At 39.1% G+C, this 26,648-nt stretch overlaps 2 protein-coding genes across 9 annotated transcripts in view; one reads left to right on the top strand and one right to left on the bottom strand.

Annotated features, from left to right (window-relative positions):
• The window catches only part of neto1l (neuropilin (NRP) and tolloid (TLL)-like 1, like), a 75,627-nt gene that overhangs the window by 13,640 nt on the left and 35,339 nt on the right, over window positions 1-26,648 (bottom strand). For 6 of the 8 annotated variants that reach the window (XM_053342751.1, XM_053342752.1, XM_053342750.1 and 3 more), the window contains 4 exons: window positions 14,474-14,515; window positions 14,075-14,202; window positions 6,064-6,146; window positions 5,248-5,393 (listed from right to left, as the gene is read on the bottom strand). In XM_053342751.1, coding sequence (XP_053198726.1) covers window positions 5,248-5,393; window positions 6,064-6,146; window positions 14,075-14,202; window positions 14,474-14,515 — 399 coding nt within the window. Of the gene's footprint in view, window positions 1-5,247; window positions 5,394-6,063; window positions 6,147-10,642; window positions 10,961-14,074; window positions 14,203-14,473; window positions 14,516-26,648 lie in introns of those variants that run through there. The other 2 variants (XR_008323805.1, XR_008323804.1) reach the window with 2 other exon arrangements.
• mtrr (5-methyltetrahydrofolate-homocysteine methyltransferase reductase) overlaps window positions 1-26,648 on the top strand; it is a 295,323-nt gene that overhangs the window by 234,540 nt on the left and 34,135 nt on the right. The gene's annotated exons all lie outside the window — the stretch shown is intronic.

Raw genomic sequence — 26,648 nt, 5'->3', positions numbered from 1 at the left:
GTGGCAAAGTAGTGGAGGGTGAAAGTATTTTGAAACCACTTTCAACTCAGAATGTTCCAAAAGTTACTTATTTTTTGCCACTAAGGTGTGAACATAATGGATGACTCTGTTAGGTAGTGGAGAAGACATCCTTCCTTTCTGTTTCTCATTTTCTCTCTTTATCTAAGACTCTCCCTCCTCTCACACACCCACAGGTACACAAACACACATAAACACACACACACACACACACACACACACACACACATAGACACAGCACTGGCACTGGGTACTAAAGCAGCTTGCCAGTGGTGTGGCAGAGCTGGAGACTATTTGACAGTGTTACAACTGTGATGTATGGTTGTTTTCATCCCAGCACTCATCCCAAGTGAATAATAACACACCAAATTAGAGTGACTTATCTCTATCTCGTTCTATAAGCCTTTGCCAGTATTTCCTGAGTCATATTGGCTCTCTGTGTGTGTTCTGGTGCTCTTCTGTTTCTCCTTTTCTTTTTTACTGTACTGCATATGCCACATTCCTTTTTTTGTTGTTGCTAATAACCACCAGAGGGAGCCCAACCCCTCTCATTTAGCTGCTGAATCCTCCTCTCTCATGCACACACCACAGGGCGAGACCAGAGCGCGATCCACACTAATCTCCTGCGAAATTAATTTCAAGACATTCTGTAATAAAAGTGCCCTTTAGCCCACACATAAACGTTCCTAGTCACTGCTGGAGGCATAAATTAACTCTTAAATGAGTGGCTGATGAAAATAGTCTGGGTGTCTCTGCAGAGGGGGCTTCAGGAGTAAAGAGGCTTCTGCAGTGAGGCGCTGGAAGCAACACATGGTTATCATGGTTTTTGAAAGATCACACAACGATCACAGAGTTGTGTTTTGGTTCTTTAAGAATGTAGTTAGGCTATTCTCAGAGAAGATGAGGTTGCTTTGTATCCTCTAATTTGGGATGTGACTTTCACTACTGATTCTTTTGTTAAATTTGAATCCATAAAGTTCATTTTTGATATTTTTTAACACTGCTTTCCTGCTATCATTGTCTATAATGGTTACGAACTGTTAACATATATAAGTGTTGCTTTGGATGATACAGTATATACTCTTAAGACACTCAGCAAAGTAATTGGGCTTTGTCAGCAAATTAAGTGGATTGCATTTACTACTTTTGGGACCCTGCTAGTAAATCCCTATCAGTGGAATTTCTCCAAACCCTGAATATTGCAAGAGCCTATGCACCCTCCGCCCATATCACAACCCCCCTACCCCACCCCACCCCACCTCCCCCGATTCATCCTTTGCTGCAGTCTAATATCTGTAAAGCATTCTTCTTAATCCCAAAGCAACCGAGATAACAAGTGCTCAGAGATGATATAATCTGATCTAAGATGTAGCAAAGATCCATATGTTTTCAGACATTAGCATACTGTCTTGTTCTCAAATGCTTTCATGCATACAGTAAAGAAGATTTACAAGAAACAAGAAGTGATGTGTGTAGTGAAGCTGGAGCAAATTTCCATCTGCAACCCCAGAGACGAGAATCTGTTGATGAGGCGTAACAATGCTGACGGCTGAGGTGTCACACAGGCACATTTATCACCTTAGACATAATTGCTTTTTGGGGAAAGGTTTTACTTTTTTTTATACTTTAAACATTCGTAATCTTACACTGTAGTTTTGCAGAGGACTGTTTGTGTCTCTGTGTGTGTGTGTGTGTGTCCCTAAGCCTAAAAACAGAGCAGGATCAGTAGTATGAGCAGGTGTGAACACTGCACAGACGATAACGGTGGGTGTTTGCGTTTGGGAACTCGCTGGGAGTCAGCAGCTGCGAATGGTTCTCTAAAAGCTGCTGATACCACTGGGAACTAGCAGCTATGAACAAATATATAAAGGAGCTGCTGTGGCTAGGGAGCACTTATTGTAAAAACTGACATATAAGAATGGCTGGGTAACGTTACTTTTAAAAAGAAAGTATCACATAAGAGTACTTTTGCATGACCAAAAATAAAAACTCTACTGTATGGAACAGCTGTGGTCAAGAAATGTTACAGCCACCTCAATCATAGTTAAAATTATAGAGCAAAAATGACAATTACTATCATGTTCTGAATAGACACATTACAAAACACAAAAAGTAATATTTACATTTTGAAACAAAGTACAGCAAATTTAACAAACTACCCATTCTAGCACTGTGAAATGAGGGCCGTCACTGCATTTTGAATAGGTAGATAAGCAGAAAAGAATCAGTGCCAATGCTTCAGGGATTTTATTTTTTTTGTGGCAAGAAAAGAAACAGGGACATATGATTAGTGATGGCCCTCATTTCCCATCATGTTTTAAGTGAGGTGGCTGTTACATTTCTTGACTGCAGCTGTAATTTGCTGCTGTGTTTTTGAGTAACAGATGCTCATTTAAAAAAATTATCTATGTATTGAGTACTGTTATGTTACTCGTCATAACAAAAAAGTAATCTTACCACTCAAAACTGCCTATAAGCTCTTTATACATCCATGACACAGAGACATAGAGCAGAGCAGATGAGAGAGACATGGACAGTGATGTAACCTGGTCGCTATGCTATAAGTCCTTGCGTGCAGTTATTGGCTGGGGGCTACACAGACCCATTGAACAAAAGTTGAAGCCTAGAAGTGTCCAAAACACAGCAAAAAAATAAAGAAAAAAAATAAGCATGTACACACTTCAATGTCATAAGTGATGATTGAGAGGGATAACGTTTGTCTATACATTTTTTAAGGAAAATCCTGCACAGAATACCTTTAACCTACCCCAATTTCTTTGTGGCCTTAATGTGTCTCTTCAGGTTTGTGTTTTTATTACACTTTGCTTCACTTCTGTCATTATTAATATTAACTTGCTTTCTGTAAAATAGTTGATATATCCTCACTGTGCCCATTTTGCTAATATAGTTCTGATAAGGTGCAGCACAGGAAACAAGACATGGATGTGTGGATTGTAATGTAGAAAAAAAGCAGTCCATAATATTTGTGAATGGTGGTACCATCTTGTCATTGTCCCACTCAGACATGGAAAAAAGGTAGTTCACGAATATATTCAGTCACAACTTGTGTAAATTAACACTGGTGTGAAAAAACTTTACTCATATTAATACTGGCAAAATTCTATCTATCTATCTATTTACATCACGTTACATGTCATTATGAAAACAAGTTATTTCATATAAATTAGATTCTTGAAATGTTTTACTTATTAAACTTACTAAAAGGGGAACTGTAATTTATCCTGCTGCATATCTACTGCAGTTTCTCCTGTTTTTTTATTTAAACAAATGATGATGCATATTTAAATAAGATGCATCATTCTGCTAGTACCAAAAAAAAGCATTGTGTTTTACTTTCATAACATTTTTGAAACAAGTTGATCTGCAAGAGAAGCAAGTCAATGCTGCACACTAGACTGAATTACTTGTTATACTGCCTCTGCTTTTCAGTGCTCTGGTACACCTGTACATTCGCTGTTGACAGGGTTGGTGCAGTGCTGCTGAGCAGCGGTGGATGCTGCTCTAAAGGCTGAGGTCTGGCTGGGGATCGCCTGAGTGACTTAGGCAGAAGCGTTGCCCCGGCAACAGCACATCCTGGTTCTGCTTGGTGAAAAGGCCTTACAAAAGGGACACTGACTTCACAACACAAACAACTCCGCAGCTACCGCTGTCACCTATTCTTTATAAGGTAGCCACAGAATTATTTTGTCACTAAAATAATGTTGACATGTTGTAGCTATATTAGGAGTCAGGTTGTCCTTCAGGGTTTGATGATTCCTTACGTGTGCATGTATAGTTTGTGACATTCATTAAATCCAATCAACCATGCAGCATGAAAGCAAAGCAGATTCAACACACTTTTAAACACCCATTCAAGGTACATCCCTTCTATAACTATAATCCCTTATTATGCATTAGTATAGCATTGTGTGAACACTTTGCTTTAAGCCCCCTGAATGTAAACATTTAATAAATGGTTAATAACACATTTATACCTACATTTCACATATATACTTACACCTACGTATACATGTAGGTATAAGCATATGAAAACATTTTAAAGTGTTTATTAATGTACTGCATTTGTAAACAATTATAACTTATAACAATTATAACCTATGAATATTATATTATTACTGTACATCTGGAGGAGTTTTATGTAGACTTGCAACTATAGACAGAATGTTATAAAATATATTCTGCTTATAAATGCTAAATAGGGTTACTTATAGTAGTAGAAGTGTTATCAAGTTTCCTTATAATAAAGAACAAAACACCCACATATACATATTCAAATACTACTTAATTCAATATAGCATTATCCTTGTTATTCTTGTATGTAGATCATGTTATAATTAGTTGTTTTGCTAACATTTAATTGTCCTGATTTTTATCGCACTCCATTTCCTTTGAGATATTCTTCTTCAAATGCAGATACAATGTTTATTGTGTGTGTGTGAGTTTGTATGTGTTTGTGTGTGTGTCTGTGTGTGTGCAACTATGTGCTTGTAACTATGGCATTAAAAGGCACTGACTGACACGGACATACTGTATACTCAAGCCTCAGACCCTCCTCATCCACCTCACGAGTACAAAGAATGCACCCTGCAACCCCTGTCAAGCTACAAGCTCCATCAATAGGAAGCCAGTGAATGAAAGATGAAGACTGTGTATATGTGTGTGTGTGTGTGCGTGTGTGCGTGTGTTTTTGTGTGTATTTTTCTCTCTCCCAGGTGTTTGTAGAGTGGGTAGAGGCAAACACACGCTTATTCTCATATTCCTTTCTCTCTTTCTTGTCCTTTACAATAAGGCATCGGCCAGTATGGATGCTCCAACTGTGGTGGCATTGCATTTGAGCTGAAATACACCAACACTGTCATCTTCGCAGCCACCTACAGGCAATATTCTCTATAATGGAAATCATATTCCTTGGTTTCCTGCTTGCTGCTGTTTAAATGGTCATAAAACTAAATGGAAACCTCTGACAGCACCTTTCTTACGAGGAGCACCCGATATAATTCTCCATAAATGTGGTCACTGGGCCTCCATCTTCCTTTAATGGCTCACACTAAAGACAAACCCTCTTTTATTTTGGTGTCAATGTCGCTGTCATGGAGCAGTGGTCTGACTAATAAAGCTTATCAGTTTCCTTCAGTAGGTGGGTCATGTTGCAATAAAAAGCTTAACATTATGCTTCTCAGACAGTATGTGTGTATATGAGTGTCTTACGTTCTTGGTATGTCGTGAAAAGGATGCGGAAGCGACTTTTCCGGCTGGCCTCGTCTGCCCACATACGGATGACGCCCAGTGTGGAGACCAGCATGATGTCGTTGGCCACAGTGGAGCAGAACTTGCTCTTCAGATCTTCCACCGAGCTAAGATGAGACAGGGCAAGATAAGAATCCACACTTTAATACGAAGTGGAAAATTGCTACGTATCTCAATAATCTCTTAAACAGAAGCCCACAGCAGTCAATTTTACAGGCCTGCTATCTCATGATCACTGCTGAATATTGTGGTTATCTCAAGTTATATTGTTGAGTAGATCATGTTTGTCTTTAAACATAATACAGTTAATAATTCAATTACATCTTTATCTTATCATAAGAAATATTGTTAATCATGATTTGAATATTTAATTATCTAGACATAAAAATAAGCTATTGTTTTGCGAATGAAATTGCCTGTAAAGTTGTTTCCTGTCTATTCTATTAAATATCTGTCCAGTATGAAGCTACAGGCCAGCAGAGGGTTAGCTTAGCTTAGCATAAAGTATGGAAACAGGAGGAAAAGGCTAGCTTGCTTCAGTAATCTTGTGTCAGCATGTCATGTGAGGCTAGCTGACATGAATAGATCAAGGCAAAAGAACTCTATACTGTTAAAATGCTTTATTTCTTGTATTAACTTCAAGAAATATTTAATTCATGCTCATAATAAGCATAATAATTGTTGAGACATGATTAAATCTTGGTCACAATATAAAGGACAAAGCAATTTAACTATGAGCTTCTGTATGATTTGTTTAAAAATGTCAAATCTCCACACCTGCCACCGTCATACACTGCCACAAAGTTGCGCTTGCATTCATTGGAATTGGCCATCTCATAGTCGAGAAAACGCAGGTAAATCTGTGCAATACAAAGAGTAAAAACACAAAGAGAAAAAGAAGAGTCAGTCAAGTGAGGAAATCTTAAGATGTGGACATGACAGTTGACAGAGATGACCAAAATAGAGCAGAGAGAGGTGAGAAGAAAAGATTTCAGCTCCCTCCTATTAGTGGCAGTGCATCTTGCTCATTATCCCCGTGCCTGATACAGCGGCCCTGTAATGAAATCAGACTGACAGACTGTAGCTTGTGTAAAGTCATTACATATGCATATCAAATGAGGAGACATACAGAGTCTGTTAGCTTTAGACTCATTATTCATATCTGTTAGATAAAGTGTTACACAAAACCTACAACCTTATTTAACTTTAAAGATAACCTGGAAATTTTGCTACAAGCTTTGAGAAAAAATCTCATCCACTTACAGTTAATTTGAAACCAAGATCAAAACCCCAAACACATGTCAATAGTATAAAACAAAGACACACCTAAGAGTCACTAATCATCAAACTCAATCTATGACAAACAACTCAAACCATGACAGTCTATGGGTTATTATAATATCCTAACAATCCCTTGTTGATTGAAATATCCACCTTGATTCTTCACAACAGCTATTCTAGGTGAAACTAACACTTCCCGATTGCCCCTGCATCATTATCTGTCACTCATTCATCAGCCTGAGATCGTACAATCACAGCTATGGTTCTGGTCCGCTGGGCGCAGTACTCGCCATCATCGTGGTTAATGAGAGGACCGCTCCCCAACTGTGACAGGGAAATGTGACGCTTTAAATGCCCAAAGACGAAAGCTGCAGATGAAGCGGGATAATGGACCTCGCAATGTCAACTTGGCTTCAACAACATGACAAGTGAAATGGATCGGATGGGGAAAACAAGCTAGCCAATTCCCCTGAGGTTGCATATTGGTGTCAATGATCTTCCATCTAATAAAAATGTGTCATATTCACCCACTTTGCCGGTTATATTGGCTTTGTCACAAGAAATAGGGCATTTTTTGTCTGCCAGGCTATGATAGTAGAATGAAATACTGCTCAGTGTCACTGCTGGCTTTACGGTATGAAGATGAATATATGCACATGCATATGCTGTCTATGGGATATATATTCCTTTTCTAAAATTAATTCATCCAAGAGTGTTTTAGCTTGTATTGATATTAATGGCTTAATCCCTTAAGGCAGGGCTGGAAGATGGGAGAAGTTCTTAAGACATTTTCTTAGCAGATGTCAGTGGGGAATTCTATTGTGGTCTCAGTATTACATACTATAGGTTTCCAGTGCAGCATTTTATGTGATTGAAAACTTTACTTAAATTATTTTTTTTGTATTTGTTTACACATACACACAATATGCACAGAAAAAGCAAAAAAATGTGATGGAATGGAAAGGCTAAAAACACCCTCATAGAGGCCAGAACCTTACTCAATTAGAAAAAGAGAAAAACAAGAATGCACACAGTAGCAGGCACCCATATATACAAGTACACAAAGTCACAAAAATCATCCTTAAGGATGACATTGTGGAGAGAGAAACAAACCATTCCCAGCGTTCTCAAATTCTGCAGGTGCTAATTGTAAAATATGAGATGGCAGAGCATTCCATATAATTGAACCTCTGTAATTAAACCAAACTGTAAGTCTAAGTGTATAATTATTTCAAGTGAAATAATTGTGGAAGTAATTATTGTGGGAATACAATATATGAAGGAATACATGAACATGTGGGTTCTGTTCAAGGAACAATACAAATATAGCAATCCGAGGATGACTGACTGAAGAAACAAAGATTGAGATAAAGTTCAGAGAAGTTCATTAACAATATACAGACACAGAAATAGGGTGATTCTCTCTAAACTAATATTGATGCATACATAAAATATTATGTTATCCAGATAATTCAACAATCTTTAAAAACAAGTTATTCTAACACTTTTGCTATAAAGGTAGAATTGAAATGGTCAGTAATGATCAAAATAGCTGGTTCATCGTCTTTGTATATTGGAATGCTTTTTAATATTTTCAGTTCAGCAGGGACAACAGGAAAGATTGAAAATGTAAGTTAAAGGCTTTGGTATTAGATCCTGAACCAATTTCAATAGATTACCAGGGACACTATGGAAACCAGGAGATGAATGTTGAGATTATATTGGACCTTTTGGATATCTGCTTCCGTAACCATATAAAACTGAAAATCTTTTAGTACAGGAGAATTAATGAACTTCAAATGATATTTTTTATTAGGTATTTCACAAAAGAAATGATTGAATTTATGAGCAATTTCTTGAGGCTCACTTATGAGACCATAAACTCTCTTGAATTGAGATTGTGTCTGAAAGTGTCTAACATTTTGTGTCTCAGCAAGGTGGATGAACTTGCATTAAGACAGGGCATGTCAATGACCTGAGAGGAAGTAGTGTCAAACTGCTAATTCTTTGCTGTCTAGTCACTTGAGAAACCTAAAATGAATAACTGAACAGACACATAGTGTGACACTTAAAGACTGTGTAAAGTTAATTCAGACTTTTTCTTCTAAACACATTAAATAGGTCATAAATGTATTTCTAAAAAAGGTGCAAAAGCATTTCAACCATTTAGATTTGAAAAAACTCTGTTTCAAGATTTCTGTGTTCAGGGTTTAGTGAGCAGGTCTGAAAAGTTAGGCCTAAAACGACGTGGTGTAGGACCATAGAGAAGGAACTCCAACAGCACCACCAGAGCTGGGGAACCATTGCAAAGACAGCTAAAGACAGACAGAAGTGGAGGGACTTTGTTGCTGCCCTATGCGCCAACCGGCGCGACGGGGATAAGTAAGTAAAAGTAAGTCTGAAAAGTTAGCTGCCGAGCTAGCAACTGAGTTAGCCACCGAGTTAGCAGCTGATTTAGCAGCAGAAAGTTATCAGACTACACACCGAGTAGCGACTAACATCGGGTAGCGACTAACATCGGGTAGCGACTCACATCAGGTAGCGACAGCGTCCATGTTTCTGGTAGAAGTGGTGACTTTGATTGGTGACACTTGGTAGGGGGCGGGGTTTCAGCGAACTCGGCGGGCACTCCCACAGAGTTTGGGAGCAGAGAAAGAGGCTGAGTTTTACACAACTTTGAAGCCTAATTTAATATATTTGGCGATTTTTTTAATCATTCAAATTTGGCAGGGTGGTTAACAACACACTTTTCTGTGTCAAACTCAGAACACATATTTATTCTTACTTTACACGGACTTTAAATGATGAGGGTCAGCAATCAATTGCGTTTAGAACACATTAAAAACAGAGTGGTCATTATGGGCAGATGCTGTATAAAAATTGCTCCATTCTATGTGATTCCATCTGATTTGATGTGTAATTGTTAAGGTTATAATGAAGGTTGAGGTTATGGTTAGGTGCTCTCACCATATTTGCACGATTTGAGTTCAAGAGGCACATAATTGGAAAAAGTACCAACAAGCATGTTAATTAGGGACACTTGGCCCAGTCACTCTATTGTCAGCCAAATTACACATGATGTTTTCTACCCACAGCACAAAAATGCAATTAATTCAGCAGTCTGAACCCAATGAAATGAATTCAATCAGGGGAGATGAGTTAAAATTCCAAATTGTTGTTATAAAATGTAGGCCTACATTCACTTTTATGAATGGACTTCATCTCGTGCTAATGGCAGATTAAATGGATGAACCTACAATCATTAAAGGTCTCAACCATCATAACTGTGCTATGATTATCTGGCGGTGTTGGTGAAGTAGCAGCTGGATTTTTGCTTTGCACCAGGTGACGGAGCTCACAATCAATCAAAGGTCCCAATCACATTTTTATTAGTTGCAAAAGCTGCATTAACATCAGTGACAAGTTGTAGTTGCTGCAGACCTTGATACAGTTTCTAAAGAGGGTCAACAGCATCCACCTCAATATTGCACTAAATATATGTTCAAGCTGGAGAATAGTAATAGTTTTTAAAGCAGATGACAATAATGGATTATCTTGCTTATCTTTCATATGTATAACACATGCAACACCAATGCAGCACAAACAAGATATGAGGGTTCTGGAAAAGGCTGCCTGTGTAAATGTAAGAGCTGCAACTGAAACTTAAAAAAATAAAAAACAAAACAATGATTATGTGGCCTTTGCACCATGCCACATACAGCTGTTTATACTGTAAAAGATGAGTCTTGGATAAATCATAATCTTCTCATCTTTCATTTTCATTCATCATTTTTATCACATCAGATGGGCTAAAAGATATCAAAGGCTATGACTGTTTTCCTTCTGCAATTTCATGTGTATCCTGCTTAGTTTAACTGTAGAAAAATAATAACTGAAATTGTTCTCTGTGATTCCTTTGCTCAGCTTTTGCATGGATTAAACCAGAGTCTGACGCATGCTAATTATTATTTGCATAGACTGGAGAGACAATCAAGAATCGAGAATACCTCATTATTTGACTGCTAAATTCCTTATGCAGAAATCATGCACAAAATTACAGATATAAATTTAAAACCTTTTGATGTTGTTTTTCCATGTTTCTTGTTGCTTGAAGGAACTGACCATGGATGAAGAAAAATCTGAGTGCAGATGGCATCACAAAGCCAAATGACGGCAATGGATCAGATAGATACAATCACCAATTTGTAAGGCGAGAAATTGGCTCCAGCAGGAAAATAGGCTGCCTCTTCATTGATTCTGCAGCACCCAATAATGACGCAGAATCCATCACTGACTGGGGAAGAATATGTTCTCACTGTTGCTAAAAGGTGCTTGTAACAGTGTTCGTGCTGTTCATTACAGTCAGAATGAATGTCCATAGTTTGGCCATTATCTGTATGAAAAGATGAGGACGGTATCAGACAGTGCAGGGAGATGCGGTGGAAAAATCCATGCCATGTAAAACAGACAGGACACAAATGATGTCTGTAGAAAATGTTAACTGTGATGAGTCAAAATGAGGAAACTGAAAGCATTCCTCAACAAATAGTAGCTGTCAGCTGAATTTGGACAGCTGTCTTAACAGGAATACCAAGAAGAAAATGTTACCAGAAAAAACAGACCGCAGTTGACTAGAGCTGTTATTTTGTACACTAAAAATATATATTTTGTTTATTACATTTTTTTGGATACCAAAATAAATGAATGTGGTTTTGGAGTTGGTTGTTTCAGAGAAGCCCATTTATAGGAAAACCTGAGGTTAAAATTACACATGGTGGTGTAAAGCAGTCATATTATGGCATTACAATTACTGCAGTGCTGTCACTTCCGGCAACAACACATGGTCATTACTGCTTATTTTTATCTTTCTGCCAGTTTCCTCTTTCCTTACCTTTTGTACCATCTCTCTCTCTGCCATCTGCCATCTCACTCTTAAACTTCATCCCTTTACATTTCGATAAAACGCATTATTAAATATATTGTTCCTTTATGCCATCCTTTCCCACTTTTCCTCCTCCCCTGTCCCCCTCTCCTCTCCTCTCTCTGGAGCGCTCCGGTGCAGTCTAATTAGAGCCTCCGGTATAGGATGTCATTATCTTTTTGCTTTTTCTGGCACACTGGGTACAGTGCAGTACTGTATCAGCATAGGGAAATGAAAGCCCTGCCCTACACACACCACAACTTCACGCATTCACATACACAATGGTGGGTGGGGGTGGTAGGGGCTTGGGGGGGGGTCCATCCTCTGCATCTCCTTCATTGCAGTAACATGTGGGCATGCGCATGTGTGCTTTAGAAAGAGAGTGGAAGTGAGAAACCAAAGGAGACAGAAGGAGACACTGTAAGTATTATAAATTCACTGTAATGTGTAACTAATTGTGAGCAGCAGTGGTGGTGGTGGAAGCGAACGCGTCAGGGCTGTGTGTGACTGAAGATAGATTTGTACTGAAAATTTTATTTGCTGGCTTGTCCATCAGAGCCAATGACTGTCAGCCTTTGGTGCATGACTTGCCTTGTGAGACACTCCTGCAGGGCGAAATATGACACTGATCTAGACCAAGCAAAATACATCATACTGCCAGGCTCGCTCACCCCGTAGCTCTTTCTTGCACGCACACACATCCTTGGCCTCACACACGTGGATGCATGTATGAAGCATGCACACACGTAAGACTGACTTATGCTGTGGCCACGATGCACTGGCTGACCACTTTGAGCGACCCAGGAATCAATGCGGCTTTTTTGAATCTACCTCAACGTTTAACTGGGGCCAGGTCTCAATGTAACACTTATTGTATGGTTCCACATGAGTGCTGATGATGAAGAGAATAGCAGGTGGATGATGCAGCCTTATTGTTTCTGTGGCCTTGGTGCTTAAAGTAGCTGAAGCTGAAGGACATTTCTGAAGAGAAACAGGGGCATCAGCTAGAAATATGCGACCCGAAGAGTATTTCAGATAAGAGCTAAGCAACTGATGTGGCCATGAATCACAGTCACACCATTACTATCAACCAGTCATATCATAAACTACTGTCTCTGTGTTTGATACAGTACAAGAGCCTGAGGCACAGTAGTAAAAACATGCATGAAAAGCTCTATGAACCAAATCATAGTTTTCATCAGGGGTGGCACACAGCTTAATGGCTTCTCTAATATGTACTATATGGCTTGAAAAAGATCTCTGCGGTGGCCAGAAAGGGAGATGATAACATCTTGTAACATTAAAAGGCGCTGAATTAGTGAAACAAATAGTGACACGGTTAAGCTGACATTGCAGCTGCCTTATCTCCCTCCTGCACTCCTGGGTACAATGGGACAATGCTAGAGATATTAACCCCCTAAACAAAACCTACAGTTTACAGTAAGTCCCTATTTCACATGAAATAACTAATAGCAGTATGTAGTTTTAAAATTTAAAAAAAAGCAAATGCGTAACCAGCTTTATATATTGTATAACACAAGATAAAGGTCTATAATTGCAATTGCAGTGTTATAATCATGACCAGACCCTTTAAATCCTCAGAATACTAACTGTATAATCATTTTTGTCCTTGAATGTTCTAACTATAAAAGTCAAAGCAAAAATGTGACCTTATTTTTTTTAAATCACACCTTGCAAATGCACCTGCAAGATTTACTGCAGTCATGGATTGGACTGCGTGGATGTGTATATGATCAAGCCGTATAGACTCATATGAGAAGTTGTAGCAATTTAAAATGTGGCCTTTTCCTGCACTGCTGCTCTACCCGCGGGGAACTTTTAATCCCGTAGCATTAATGCAGCACGGGTACCTCTGATAGATAAGGAAGCATGTCTAGTGTGTATTAGGGAATGTAGCAAAAGTGTGCATGTGTGTTTGTGCATGTCTGTATTTGTTTATGCATGCAGGAAAGCATAGCCAACGCGGGCAGGGAAAACAAACACAGGCTGTAGCAGGCCTGAGAGTCAAACTGCATGGCAACACTATTTCATCAGCACTAACGCTCCCTCCCTCTCTCAGTCTGTCCAGTCTACCCCCACTCCCTCTCTCTCTGTCTCTCTCTCTCTTTTCCTCTATTCCTCTTGGCAACAGCTCACTGATTAAAAAAAATGGGCCTGACCCCAAGTAAACCCTTCTGCCTATCTGTCTGACCCTAGCAGGGGAACAAGTCCCCCCGCAGCCACGAACACTCACATCGGGATACTGCTGACAGCTGCAGACAAACCCACATATCAAAGCTTCCTGATGCAACCCTCAGACTCTGATCTGACTGCGTGTGTGGAGGAATGCTGAATGGAAACAGCAAATTAATAAGAAAAAGTACTAGATTAATACCAGAATAACAGATTCTTGAATGAATATGGTTGAAGAAATGCAATATTTGTCAAATGAACATCAGTCTTCTATATGTATTTTTCTTGATTAGTTTTCTGATGTGACATTTCCATTTTATTTCATGTGACATTTCAAAATCTAGCTTAAAATCTAATTCACAGTTGGATGGGAACATAGCTTATGTCACTAACCTTGGAGCGCGGCGGAGCACGGATGTACCATTTACAGTCCACGGCTTCGGTGGCGCCAGCCTTCCCGTCTCTGGTGATCTGATGAGACTCAACGATACCTTCTGGACCAACCATATCATACTGACAGGCTGAAACACAGACAAACATATGCATAAACGCACACAAACCCACACACATATGTACATGGTTCAAGCAAACACTCGCAAATACCACACACGTGCACACGCGTACATGAGATAACTAGGGCATCAAAACAAATATGTATCTATAACTGGAAGCACCACAGTATTTATTATGGTAAAAAGAACACTAAGAAAGACAGTGTAAGAACAAATGAGACAAAGAGAGACAAAGGAAGAGAGAAAGGCAGAAAGAGAGAGAGAGAGTGAGTATACCTACAGGGCAGAGGTGGGGGTACTCCCAAGTCTGCAAAGTCCGGATCTGAAGAGAGAGCAGAAGAGGGGAGGGGTATTCATTTTTAATACATGATTACAAAATCAGGATCTTCACAGAGCACACAAGAAAAAACAACCAGGTGTAATATTGTACCAAGTAGCTTCCTGTGGAGAGAACTACAAATTGCTGCCCTAACTTCTAAATTCTTTTGGCATTCTTATGATTCACTAGTGTTTCATCTTTGGAGTTAGCTGAAATACAGATGTTGGCGTGTTGGCTGTCATTGTCATCTCATTATCTGTCATGCCCACAAGTCCGGGATTTGTGGTAAAAGGTCATGAACTCCACAGTGTGAGATCCTCTGTTTGAACTTCCCCTTATGCAACACTGTACTGTAGCACATCCTCCCTATCAAACTCAAGAGCCTTTTTTTTTAAAGTGTAAAAACAGAACAAAATTACAGATCAACCATTTTAAATCTGCGACCAGACCATTTGCATTTGAAAAAACTGAGTATCTTTGAAAACCAGACAATTAAAAATTAGTGTTTTTCCTTCAGGACTGATTCCTTTTCACAACCCAAACCCAGTATATCCACTCAATAAAAAGCAATCATGAATTAACCAACAAGTTACCACAGTGCTGCAAGTGCAAAGTCTTCTCCATGCAGTCTACTCATTTATGACCACAAAGCATAAAATAATAGTCAAATTAAATTGCTCACATACTGAACTGAACTAATGAAGAGAATGTGTTCAGCATCCTCACTCTTCTAAAATGATGTGACATGCCTTATCTAGAGTATGTGTATAAAATAACCTCATTAGAGCTTAATTGGTCAAAATATGGAATCAACCAGATTTAATGGCAATTAGAGCTATACAACAAAATTTAGAAGATCAAGGTCAAACTTTTAGGCAATAGCTGTTCTCTTGGGGTTCCATTGAACGCACTAATCAGTAGAATTTGCAACTGTATTCTGCAGCAACTTTGATGGTAATTTGGTTTAATTAGGGTAAGTATTACTGATGATACATCTTTATTCAACAAAAAGGCTAAAAAAAAACCTGTGCAATTTAAAACTAGGAAAAACAGCTGTGTTTCCTTCTGTGTAAATAAGGGCCAGTCCAATTAAAATGTGAGCATGTGTCCTGCCAAAAACAATAAGTACATTACAGGTGTAGGATATCATCAATTCATAATAATACAGTCACAGCACAATAGACTTACAGTACAAATGGCACAGTACTGATAGCAATACAACATTGTTATGTTTTGGACTGAGGCCCTAGATATGAGTAAAAACCTTTTTGAGTTCACCAAATACATTTCAGTCTTATCTTTGTTCCATTTTGCAGCATCAGAACAAAACAAAGTTAAAGCTTAACAGAGATAAATGGTATGAGGAAAAACATTAAAACTATCCTTAAGAAAGGTTTGCAGAAAATTTTTGCAGACACTTGGAGACAGTATTAGTAAAATACTTAGTCAACTTTTACAAAAAGAGAGAAAAAAAAACTTTAACAAAGCCAACAGTTTTGTATTACGCTGCCATCCACTCCTGAATGACCCATAGGAGCGTTTTCTAATATGCTTTTCTAATACTTCTATTGGCAGATTTCCAAAACCATTACAAATCACAGTGAAATAATAATAATATGTTACAGTATGATGTGAAAATACTGTGGTTAATGTCTAGTTGGGTTTGGTCACAAAATCCACTTAGTTCGAATGAGTTCATTTGAGTTCATATCTGGGTCATACTTACTATGGCCGCTAGATGGCGTCTATAGCTTAAAGGTACCTATGCCTTTTTGGCTATTGAATTTACGACCTATACTTTCATTTTTCTTGAGAGGGTGGGCTGGTTCTGTGGCTAAATAAGATAAGCCTCTTCTAAAGTTTTGAAAGTCAGCTCGAAGCGAGGTTTGCCGTTTTCTGTATAATGTTGCAATAAATTACATCAACAAGCCCAGCATCGCTGAGGTGCGTTACCTCCTCTTGCTAGTGAAACATCACAGTCTCTTCTTCATCCCCAAAGATTCAATATCACTGCTCAGATGACTGCACACAAGACAGAAATTGACTCTTGAACAATCTTCACTGTTCCTTCACGTATAAAAATCTGTGTGTGCTGTACCTGGATGGGCGAGGGTATGGCTTAAATCATGAGCTGTGTCCTCAAGCCGTGTCCTCAATTGGTAAAATGCTGATTTTAGTGTCAAGTAGTATTGATGTTAGTGGTTATAGTTAAAGTTTGGGTAAGTCTTCAGGAAATTAATATAACTCTTTGTAATGTCCTCAAAAGTGACTCAATCCAACCTGTGTGTGTTTGTGTGTTTTGGCCACCACATTTCAACATAATTTAAATGACTTTGAATTCGTGATCTGAATTAATTTCTGCCAAGACAAAGGGAATTATTTCACTATTATGAGCTTTCCTGACACTTGCTATTTAAAATATGATAAAAAGGAAATAACAGCGGAAACTATTAAAAGTAGTTTGACTACAATAGCACCACATGTCACCTTGACACCATGCCATAACACACAACAATGAAATACAAAAAAACCCCCAAAAACTCCACAGCATTAAATGCATTCCTGTTGATTCTATTTTATTACAGCCGAGTGACAGAGCAGTTGTGTTTTCAAAGATACCGTTAGCTCGGAGCTTCAGGCTGTATTCATTTGAGGACAGAGCCTACAGGAAATAGGGAAACACAAAAAAGGCTTCACATTAAATGTGATTGTTCCTTGCCAACTCGAGACAGGGCGACCACTGACTGAGCTCAGTGTGGAAAATGAGGTCTGATTGCACAGCATGAACACGTTGCCTAAATGTCACCGTTTTTTGTCTGTATGTATGCCCTAATCTTTCTGTCTAGACATGCGTCAGAGCTTCAGTGTGTGTACGCTGGACATAAGGAGCAAGTCCCATACCTGCAAACACCATTTAACTGGTGACAGTAGATGACAAGAAAAAAAATCTGATTGAAATGGGTGGGTAAGTATTCGGCTTGTTTGTTGATGACACTAGCTGGATAAAACCTATAATCAAAAGAAGAGAAATTCTTGACTTGATTCCAGCTGTGTTCCCGTTGGGATTTAAGAATAGGTGAACCTCCCCTCATGGTGACAAGAAGAACAACCAGATGAATCCCTGTGACAAATCTTGTAAGGCTGCAGAAAACCCCTCTTGCACTTTCCACACCAAGTGGGACGGAGTAAAACATTCGGGTGAACACAAAAGCAGTCAGGAGAGGTGCTTAGAGTCTGCTTGAGGGTTTCTCCAGTGGCTTTCACAATATTTCCCTCTTGATTAATTGTTGCTTTCAACTACAGTAAGTCTAAAATGATCCAATCTGTAAAAAGCTGAATAGGGAATACTATGCAAGGTAAAAATACAAGTGGTGCCTCTGGCCTTGTACTGTTAAGTGGTAGCAAGCAACTTTTTTGGTCTTTTGGGTAAAGCAATGCTTTGCTTGTACAGTTCAAACAAATCTGCCCACATGACATGCTGTGGTCTCCATCTGGAGTGGTGTACTTCAGCACAAAACATTTTTTTCTTTTCAAGTGCTAAACACAGGCATTTACTGTAATTCCCCCTCCATTAGTTCCCACAGATGTGAATCGAAGCTGTCCAGCCTTTTACTTTTTTCAGTGCACAGACAATATTGATTACACTCACTGATAAAGTCAACATCACTCCTGAGTTTTTGCATCAACACACAGAACTTTACTACTACTATTACTACTACTGTTGTTATAAGCTTGTTAGTGTTATAACTAACCTTTCTTTCATTATTGATTAACGTGCTGATTATTTTCTCAATATTTTAGTCTATCAAGTGTCAGGAAATTGTGATAAAATATCCATTAAAAGTTTCCAAAAGTCCAAGGTGACATATAACAGTCCAAAATCCAAAAACTATAAAACTATAAACTATAAAAGACAGAAGCTATGTATACCAGTAAAACTATAGCTTAAAAAATGACTTGATTATCAATTATCAAAATCCTGTGATTGATTAATTTTCAGCTTTCAACCTTTTAAAGGAATCTTTTGATGACTTTATGATAGGTAGATGAGAAGGTACAGCTCAATATGAAATTTTATCCGTGTCTAGTTGTCTTCCATGGGATGTTTGGGTGTGTGTAGCAGGCAGGTAGGCAAACTGGGAAGCAGACAGACATGAAGGATGAGAAAATCAAAGTGGAAGACAGTTAATGAAACAGTGACCTTCAGGTCATCTGAGCTGGTTGTGCCAGAGATTTATTATTGGGTTTTGGCAACACTTTAACCCGCCACGATCACAAGGCCAAGCAACCTCTGAGGAATACATTCATGTATGCAGGCGTGTGCACCACACATGCGCGCACACACACACACATACACATTCATGCAACTTAGATAAATGCTGTTCTAAACATGGCAACAAAGGTCCCACTAAGAGGCTTCTATACCTATAAATACATCTTGTGCAACCCTTGACCTTTTTAGACTGGTTCCTGAATTTCAATCAGGTAGGTGTCCATCCCCCATCCACCATCAATCACCTCCTCTCCTTCTCTGCTCTCCTTGATTAATCGATTCAATCAATTACATAGATTGATAAAATGATTGATTGGTGATATAAAGTACAACTCCTACAGCAATGGAGTTAACCCATTCAGTTTTACGCATGGTTGCTTCAGCTCAGGCACACTGTAATATTTGAGGAGATGGTGCACACGAAACTTCAAAAGCATCTCTGTATGTCACTACAATGAATAATAAATACAATTTCCTGTGCAAACACATCGCAGTGAGCACAGAAAGACATTTCATCACTGAATAGTAGTGCTGACATCTGGAATATGTGTGATCTGTGCTGCCATTGTGTTCTTACTGCAGCTTCTCTATGGCGCTTGCTCTCTCCACTGCATTGTATAAATGCCTTTGCCTGAGTGAGCTGAATTCAGAGCACATCCACAAATGGCCACACCCTCTCCTCTCTTCATGAAGCTTGACTATGAGTGTAATCTTCTGGGGCTTACTGTGTTTACCCTTTGCAACGCAGAAAATGCTCACTTTAAAGCCTTGGACACAGACGTACTGTTGCCCCTCAGCACAGTTCAGAAACACACACATATTGAGCTAGAAAAATGCTGCCATCATCCTAAAACATATAATCCTGTCAAGAAAGCTGTACTCACACCTAGGCATGCACTGTAGGCATACACTTGTGGATGAAAACAATGCTAGCAAAACCAGAGATACTCACAGAGACAAAGCAGAGTTTGCAGAAGTTATGTGCAAAGGCCCCCAGAAGCATAAACAAGCAGCTTGCAAATGCCAGCTCAAATTTGCTCTTCACATTTCTTCAAAAACATGTTTATAATGCTAGCAGCACAGCAAACAAATGATGAGTAGGCTGTGATTAGCCCTGTTTGGCTGTGTATGGGAAATTTCCTTTATTGAGAAAGCAAGGGCGCACACACACAAATTAAACAGAGCATTGCAAAGCTGTCAGGAGAAATTTCTAATAACTGCACAATCCCATAAGTATTGTGTTGCTCTTCATAATACAGACGCAACGCTATGTTTTATTAATGAGACACAATACGTCTCATTTGGAATTGAACATTAGGCTCCATTGCTACACTTCCCTTCAGTATTAGCTACTGAGCCCAACATATGTAAAACAGCATATGAATGAGCCTCATGGTTATCAGTGGGTGGCGATATTCCAGAAATCAAAGGACACAAACATGCAAAGCGCCAAAGCACACATATACACACACACACACATACACACAAGCAGCCCACACACAAGAACTCAATTTCCCAGTGGCCTCATTTCCTCTCAGCTGCTCAGCGGTGACATTTAAATAAGCATCTGATTAATAATCTCTGCTAAAGTGGTTGATCAAGCTAATGAATGGCTGCCATTAATCACACCAGGCACAGCTGTGGATGGAGCTCGAGAGAGACCGAAAAGAAAGAAAGATAGTGAGAGAAAAACTGAGATTTTCCTCAGTTTGATGACTTCCAACTCTTTCAATCACAACTAAAGAACAGTTTTTGGAGGTGATTGTCTCTGTCACACTTTAAACCGTTTCCTGTATTGAGCGCGCATCTGCAGTTGTCAATCTTGCAGCTCAACTCCCAAAGCAAACATAAGTGTTACATATTCAAAAGCACTGCCTGAGTAAACAAAGCCTATTGTGAAAACACTCCTTGATCAAACAACGCCGTAAAGATTAGCCATATAGCTAATACCCACTCGACAGGGCTTTGTTGACCCCGTGGATGACAGCCCAACTATACAGCACAGTGGCTGTGAAAGGAGGAGGCCACAGTATCTGCTGGAAACTGATAGGATTCACCACACCCTGGGTGTCATGGCCAGTGAGCTGGGTCTGTGCCCCAAACAGCGATTAGCAGTGATGTGCACCCCAATGCCACGCCACGAGCATCACTAGCTACACACCAATGATCCTGCTAAGAACTACTGAACAAGTCTGCAGCAAAAAAAGAGAGAGAGAAAAGGAACTGTGTCTTGTGCTGACATGAAGTGACATGAATTACAATTTTTCTCTTATTTATCCAGGGAAGCTTAACTCACTATGCTTTTTATGCTCATTAAAGCATTAATAAAGCTGCCCTTGACCTGTATTTATGACAGAAGCCACCAAAAATAACCCACTGAATGTGAATGAGCGTGAAAAAAAAAAATACTCAGTAATCCTCACCCTTATCTCAACCATCAATGGTTCAAGTGCCCTTGAGCAAGGCATTTGACCCCAATTAGTTCCAGTGGAGGTTTTCAGCAGTCAAATATATCAGTTTAAAAAAAACAAGATTATCTGTCAGAGCTCAAAGGACGAGCTGTGACAGCATTTCAGAGGCATATAGATTACAAGAACAGTGTGATATCTGCCCTTGTGTGTGAACAAATGATTCATGTGATACATTATTGATCCCCCATAAGGGAAGCAGCTACTGCATTGAAAAGCTCTGGGAGTGGACAGACAGGGATACAGTGTCTTGCTCAAGGACACTTCAATAAGGAAAAAACCTGACACTCAGGGTCATTGGGTTCATCTCTAACATCTAAACCATTACATACTGATGTCTATAATTGTGTGTTTTGTTCATTTGCTTTCTTAATTAGTTTTGATTTCATCGACTGAAATGTCGCTCTTGTCTCCAGCCCATTGAGCATATTGGTGTTGAAGGAGAAAACCTATTATTTGTTAATTATTCTGCTCATCTGTCCATTCATCATCACACTGGCTGCGCCTGTAAAGCTCAGCTCGGAAAGCTACAGTAAAGTAACACTACTGCAGTTAGCAGCTGGGTTCATACTGCAGCTATCCGCACACTCCCTGTGAAAACTGTATGCCAAATCGGATAAACGTGTCCATCAAATGGCAAAAGATTTTTGCTTTGAGAGGACCTCATTGAATTCGGTCTATAGTTTTAGTTCATTTTGCACCTTTATTCACAATAATGGATTTGAAACATCTTTTTATGGCTGTGTAGGGAGGACAACTCTCTCTCTCTTAAAATTCACTAAAGAGATAATGGTCGATTGAATAAACCTTTTCAGGGACTCTCAGGATCTGCAAAGTTGTCCTGTGGTCTCTTTATAGTAAAGGCATCAGTATTAACACTGACCCAGACCTAGCAGAGCTCTCACACCCTGAGAGTCCGATGCCTGAAGAGGTAACAAAATGAACAACAGGACGCAAAGACACTTAAATGACCTTTGGGTCATGAGAACTGAAGAATATGCAAGTAAAAAACACTCCACATTCATATGGACAGAGACTTGAGTTAAGAGACTGGAAGGCAATTTTTCACCTCAGGATAAAGAAATCCACCAAGATTAAGAAACTACCCTCAGTCTCTTTCTCTCTCATTCTCTTTCTCTCCCGTTTTGTCTCCTTCTCACTCTGGGTTTTTCTTATCTCCAGACCACTGGCATAAATTAGAGGTGCATTCCCAAAGTGATTCACTATATTCTCTCTTTGTTTGAGCCAAATCTGAATTAATGTGAATCAGCTGTCTAACTACTCAGTAACCCAGCTAGCAGTACTCAGCACATTTTCTTGTAAGGTGGTCCAACTCCCATGTCTGTGCGAATTCAATTTTAATATACAATGCGACACTGCAAGATTCTTGACTATGGATAGTGATATCTTTGAACATTAAAATATACAAATTTAAGTAAGACTGTATTTTGTTTCTTCCATATTGTGTGAACCACTGGAATATTGGAAAGTATTTTTTGAGACATTGTTGTTTAACCCATGTGTTTGTTTTTGATTGCTGAGGTAATACATTATAACATGTTGAAAAATCACTGTTGATGAGTGATCATAGTGATGCATTGCAACCCTTTTACATGCAAAACCCAATGGAATTGATTCAGTACAATCAGGAAATATGAGCTGATATTTTAGTGACAGGACAAGCCGCCATCTTAGGAAAATCCTAAACTGAAAACAAAGCAATTCAATATGTGTTAGAGGTTTTGGCGCAAAGCATTTTCCCCACATCCAGAACATGCCCAAAACCCTGCCTGTTATGGCAAACTGCTAAAAGCACCTGACAGAGTCTATTATGTTAGACTGGCTCTTCATCTATTCTGATTTTATTTCTTTACACAATTTAACCTTCTTATGAAGCCTCACAGTACTTCAGTATCAAATTGTTTTTTCATTCGACTAACAGACTAGAGTCTAACAAAAGAAGTTAGTGTAGCCACATCTGCAAATCTCGGGAACCGTGCCAGCAGCGCATCAGCTTGGACCTCTGCCCGTCAGCCCTGAAGCAAGACCGCCAGAATGACTAGGAGGCCCTGATGCCAGGCCCAGATTTAACAGAATTGCCTGGGAGCATAGTGGACCTGAGAGGTCTTCGCGGCGGAGCCTTGCAGGCAGACAGACCTGCAGGGCGACTCAACACCACATCAACTCTGCATTCTACTGAAACGCTCTCATCTCTGTCAAATATGTTTTTTCTGTCATTGAATTATTACATCTTTGAGAGGCTAATGTATTCCTAGCATCGCAGTGTTTTCTTTGATAACCCTACTGTTAAACCATACACTTCACTATTGCCTACTCAGTTAAGGTTAATCTTACCATTCAAAGACCTTTTATTCATTTATTTGATTATTTTATTCACTATTCTATTTTATTCACACTTCTATTTAAATTTTTTTTTTTTAATTTATCAGCAAGTACTTGTCTGTTTGTATTCTTTGGGAGCACAAGACAGAGGTCAGTGTTTTGGAAAGACTTCAATTTTTGGTTATGAGAGTGATTCATTTGTTTATTTATTCCCTTCCATAAGGGTGGTGCCCCAGACTTTAACAAGTGCAAGATTTAATTTCCAAAAGTAATAGTTACCCCTACAGCTGTGTGTTTGTGTGTGTGTGTGTGTGTGTGCGTGTGCGTGTGCGTGTGTGTGTGTGTGTGTGTGTGTGTGAAGGTTAGTTGTCCCTAGGCATCACAGGTGTTTCTATCTAAGTGACGCCCCAATGACAGACACATTCCATCCAGGTTCCATTTGGGCAACCATGCAATAAATCAACACAACATCGTCACCCTGCCACTCATTACTGCACACAGTGTCTGAGAGCGAGAGAGACAGACGGAGAGAGAGAGAGAGAGAGAGAGAGACAGAGAGAGACAGAGAGACACAGAGAGAGAGACACAGTGACATAAAGGGACAGAGTGAGGATAGTTCTGCTGATTTGCAAACAATGCCCTCCAAAGAAAGTTAATTTGAGAGTCTGATTGCCTTCTTGAGATAGTGATTCATTTCACTGTCATGGAATTATGAGAGGTATCAAACTCCTGTTTCACTGCTGCTCTGCATCAGCTCCAGAGGACCCAGGGTGGAATCAATGGCTCACAGACTATTCTATGCCAACAACAGGCTACTATTTGACCTAGTACGGTGATAAACTGCAGGCAAATACACTTTAGCTGTAGTAGCCAATACAAACACAAATGGATGTAAGAGAGTACAGAGTAGTAAGTGTTTGCAACATTAGTACAATGACTGTTTCTGCAACAGAGATTAAGATTAGAAAAATGCAAGGTGAAATAATGTGAAATATTAGTCCTTAAATAAAGTCTGAGTTGGTGACTAGTAAAAAAAATAAAGAGATGTAGGGGAAAACAGTATGTGTAAGAGAGAGCATTTAAATGTGTAATTTTGGAGAAGGGTGGAGAGGGGCAGAGAGACGGATTATGAGAGAGAGATTAAGAAATTGAGAGAAAGAGAACGATGCAGAGTGAGATTTTAGCGTCCAAGCACAACAGTTTCTTACACTTTTCCATCACTAAAGTGACAGACAAATTGTTCAAAAGAAACGTAATAGGATTTACAGCTGCATTAAGAATATTACACCACCAGTGCAGCTGTGCAGCACAACAACAGCACTAAAGGGAACTGGTCATTAGACCAAAGACAGAGCAAGCAGTAAAACCTACATTTCTGGTAACAATCACAACTGTCAGCCATTGCTGGATATATATATATTTCCAACATTCATGTTCCCTTTGTGAACATAATCCTTACCACACATGGGCGATTACACCAGCTACTTATAAAAACAACACTAAGGCTGTATGGAGTACGGTTTACTAAAACACAAAGAATACAAACAGACATTTACAGAAAGCACTTCAGAAAATAGCATATTACTCAATGAAAATTGATATTTTTGTATAATAAGCAATGAGTCAGTTTAAGTATACACTGGCTTTGGAAAATAACAGTTAAAATCCACCTTTATGACTTATATGACTTTTGTATTTTGAAGCAAAGGTGTATAAATGAATGAGTAGTCCAAATTATTATTTAATTATTTTTTATGTATTTGTTTTGTTTTTTGGGGGGGAGGGGGGGTTGTCTTTATGCAGTTGACAGTGAAGTCAACTATAGTCAGAAAACAAAAGGAGAGAGAAGAGAGATTGGTTGACATGCAACAAATGCAACACTGATCACTGATTAGCAAATTGAAATAGTCTAGACGACATTTTGGTAAATCTATGTATACACACATATGAATGCAGATAAATAAAAAATGAGGGAAAAAAACTCTCTCAAATGTGATTGTCAGTACAACATGGACTATAAATGAACAACAAGCAGACACCAGAATGCTTCCAGTACCAAAGCCTTGTCCTGTTGCATACACAGTCTGCATTCATATGCACACATCTGTTACATAGAGATTACATGCCAACAAGCTGATGCTTTCTCTTGTCACAAAGGAGATGAAGGATGATTTGTATTAAAAGATGTAGTGCAGGGTTAAATCTTGACACACACAAACCCATAAGCTTTGATCTCCTGCCTCATTTGCTTTGACCCCTGATCATTTGGTGAAATTGGCTGAATCAGAGTGAAAATATTCAATGTGGTGGGCTACCTGTGATAGGTCTAACTGAGTCTCTCTCCACTGAGCCAAGAGGATAATCTATGCAAGGCTGCTGTCTCTTCAACCAGTATTGGAAACAGCAGCTGTATGTGGACACAGGAGGCCACTTTTGACCCTCTTGTTAATTTAATTCCGTTATTTGCATTTGCTCAAACTAGAGCTGGATTCATTTCCTCTTCTATGCACAGTATTTTTTCATAATCACTGGTTCATAAACAATAAAAGTGGTTTGATCAGTTCGAATTAGATTAGGTTGGATTAATTTCCTCTCTACAAAATCATAAGCTCATAATAAAAGTAATATAGGACTAAACTATGTGCCATTGTCTCTCTCTCGCTGATTTACCCAACCTGACTCTCTACACAGCCTATTTCCAAAACACTTAAGCCTGCTAAATATAGCCAACCCATCCTGATTGTGCATTAAGGCCATAATAGGCAGAAAATATTTACGCCAGTCAGCAAATTATTTTTGGAGAGACTATTCGACAGAGTGACTGGCAGTGAGCTGCCAAATTTGGCTTCTCACCGACCGGAACGCTCATTTCATTGGATGTCATTTCAGGGAAAAGAAAATCACTTTGTGTATATCTAAGATTGTGTCAGTTCTCCCAAAATGTCACATTAAGTATGAAATTGCCAGGTAAGTAATCACCCAGAGTGGTTCAACATAATGATGGCAAATATCCAGCCTGAGTGCTTTCCTTGCAGCATAGCATATTCTCAAG

This window comes from Scomber japonicus, chromosome 21, assembly GCF_027409825.1.
Source record: "Scomber japonicus isolate fScoJap1 chromosome 21, fScoJap1.pri, whole genome shotgun sequence".
In the NCBI taxonomy this organism is placed as follows: domain Eukaryota; kingdom Metazoa; phylum Chordata; class Actinopteri; order Scombriformes; family Scombridae; genus Scomber; species Scomber japonicus.
This window is presented reverse-complemented; position numbering and strand designations above follow the sequence as displayed.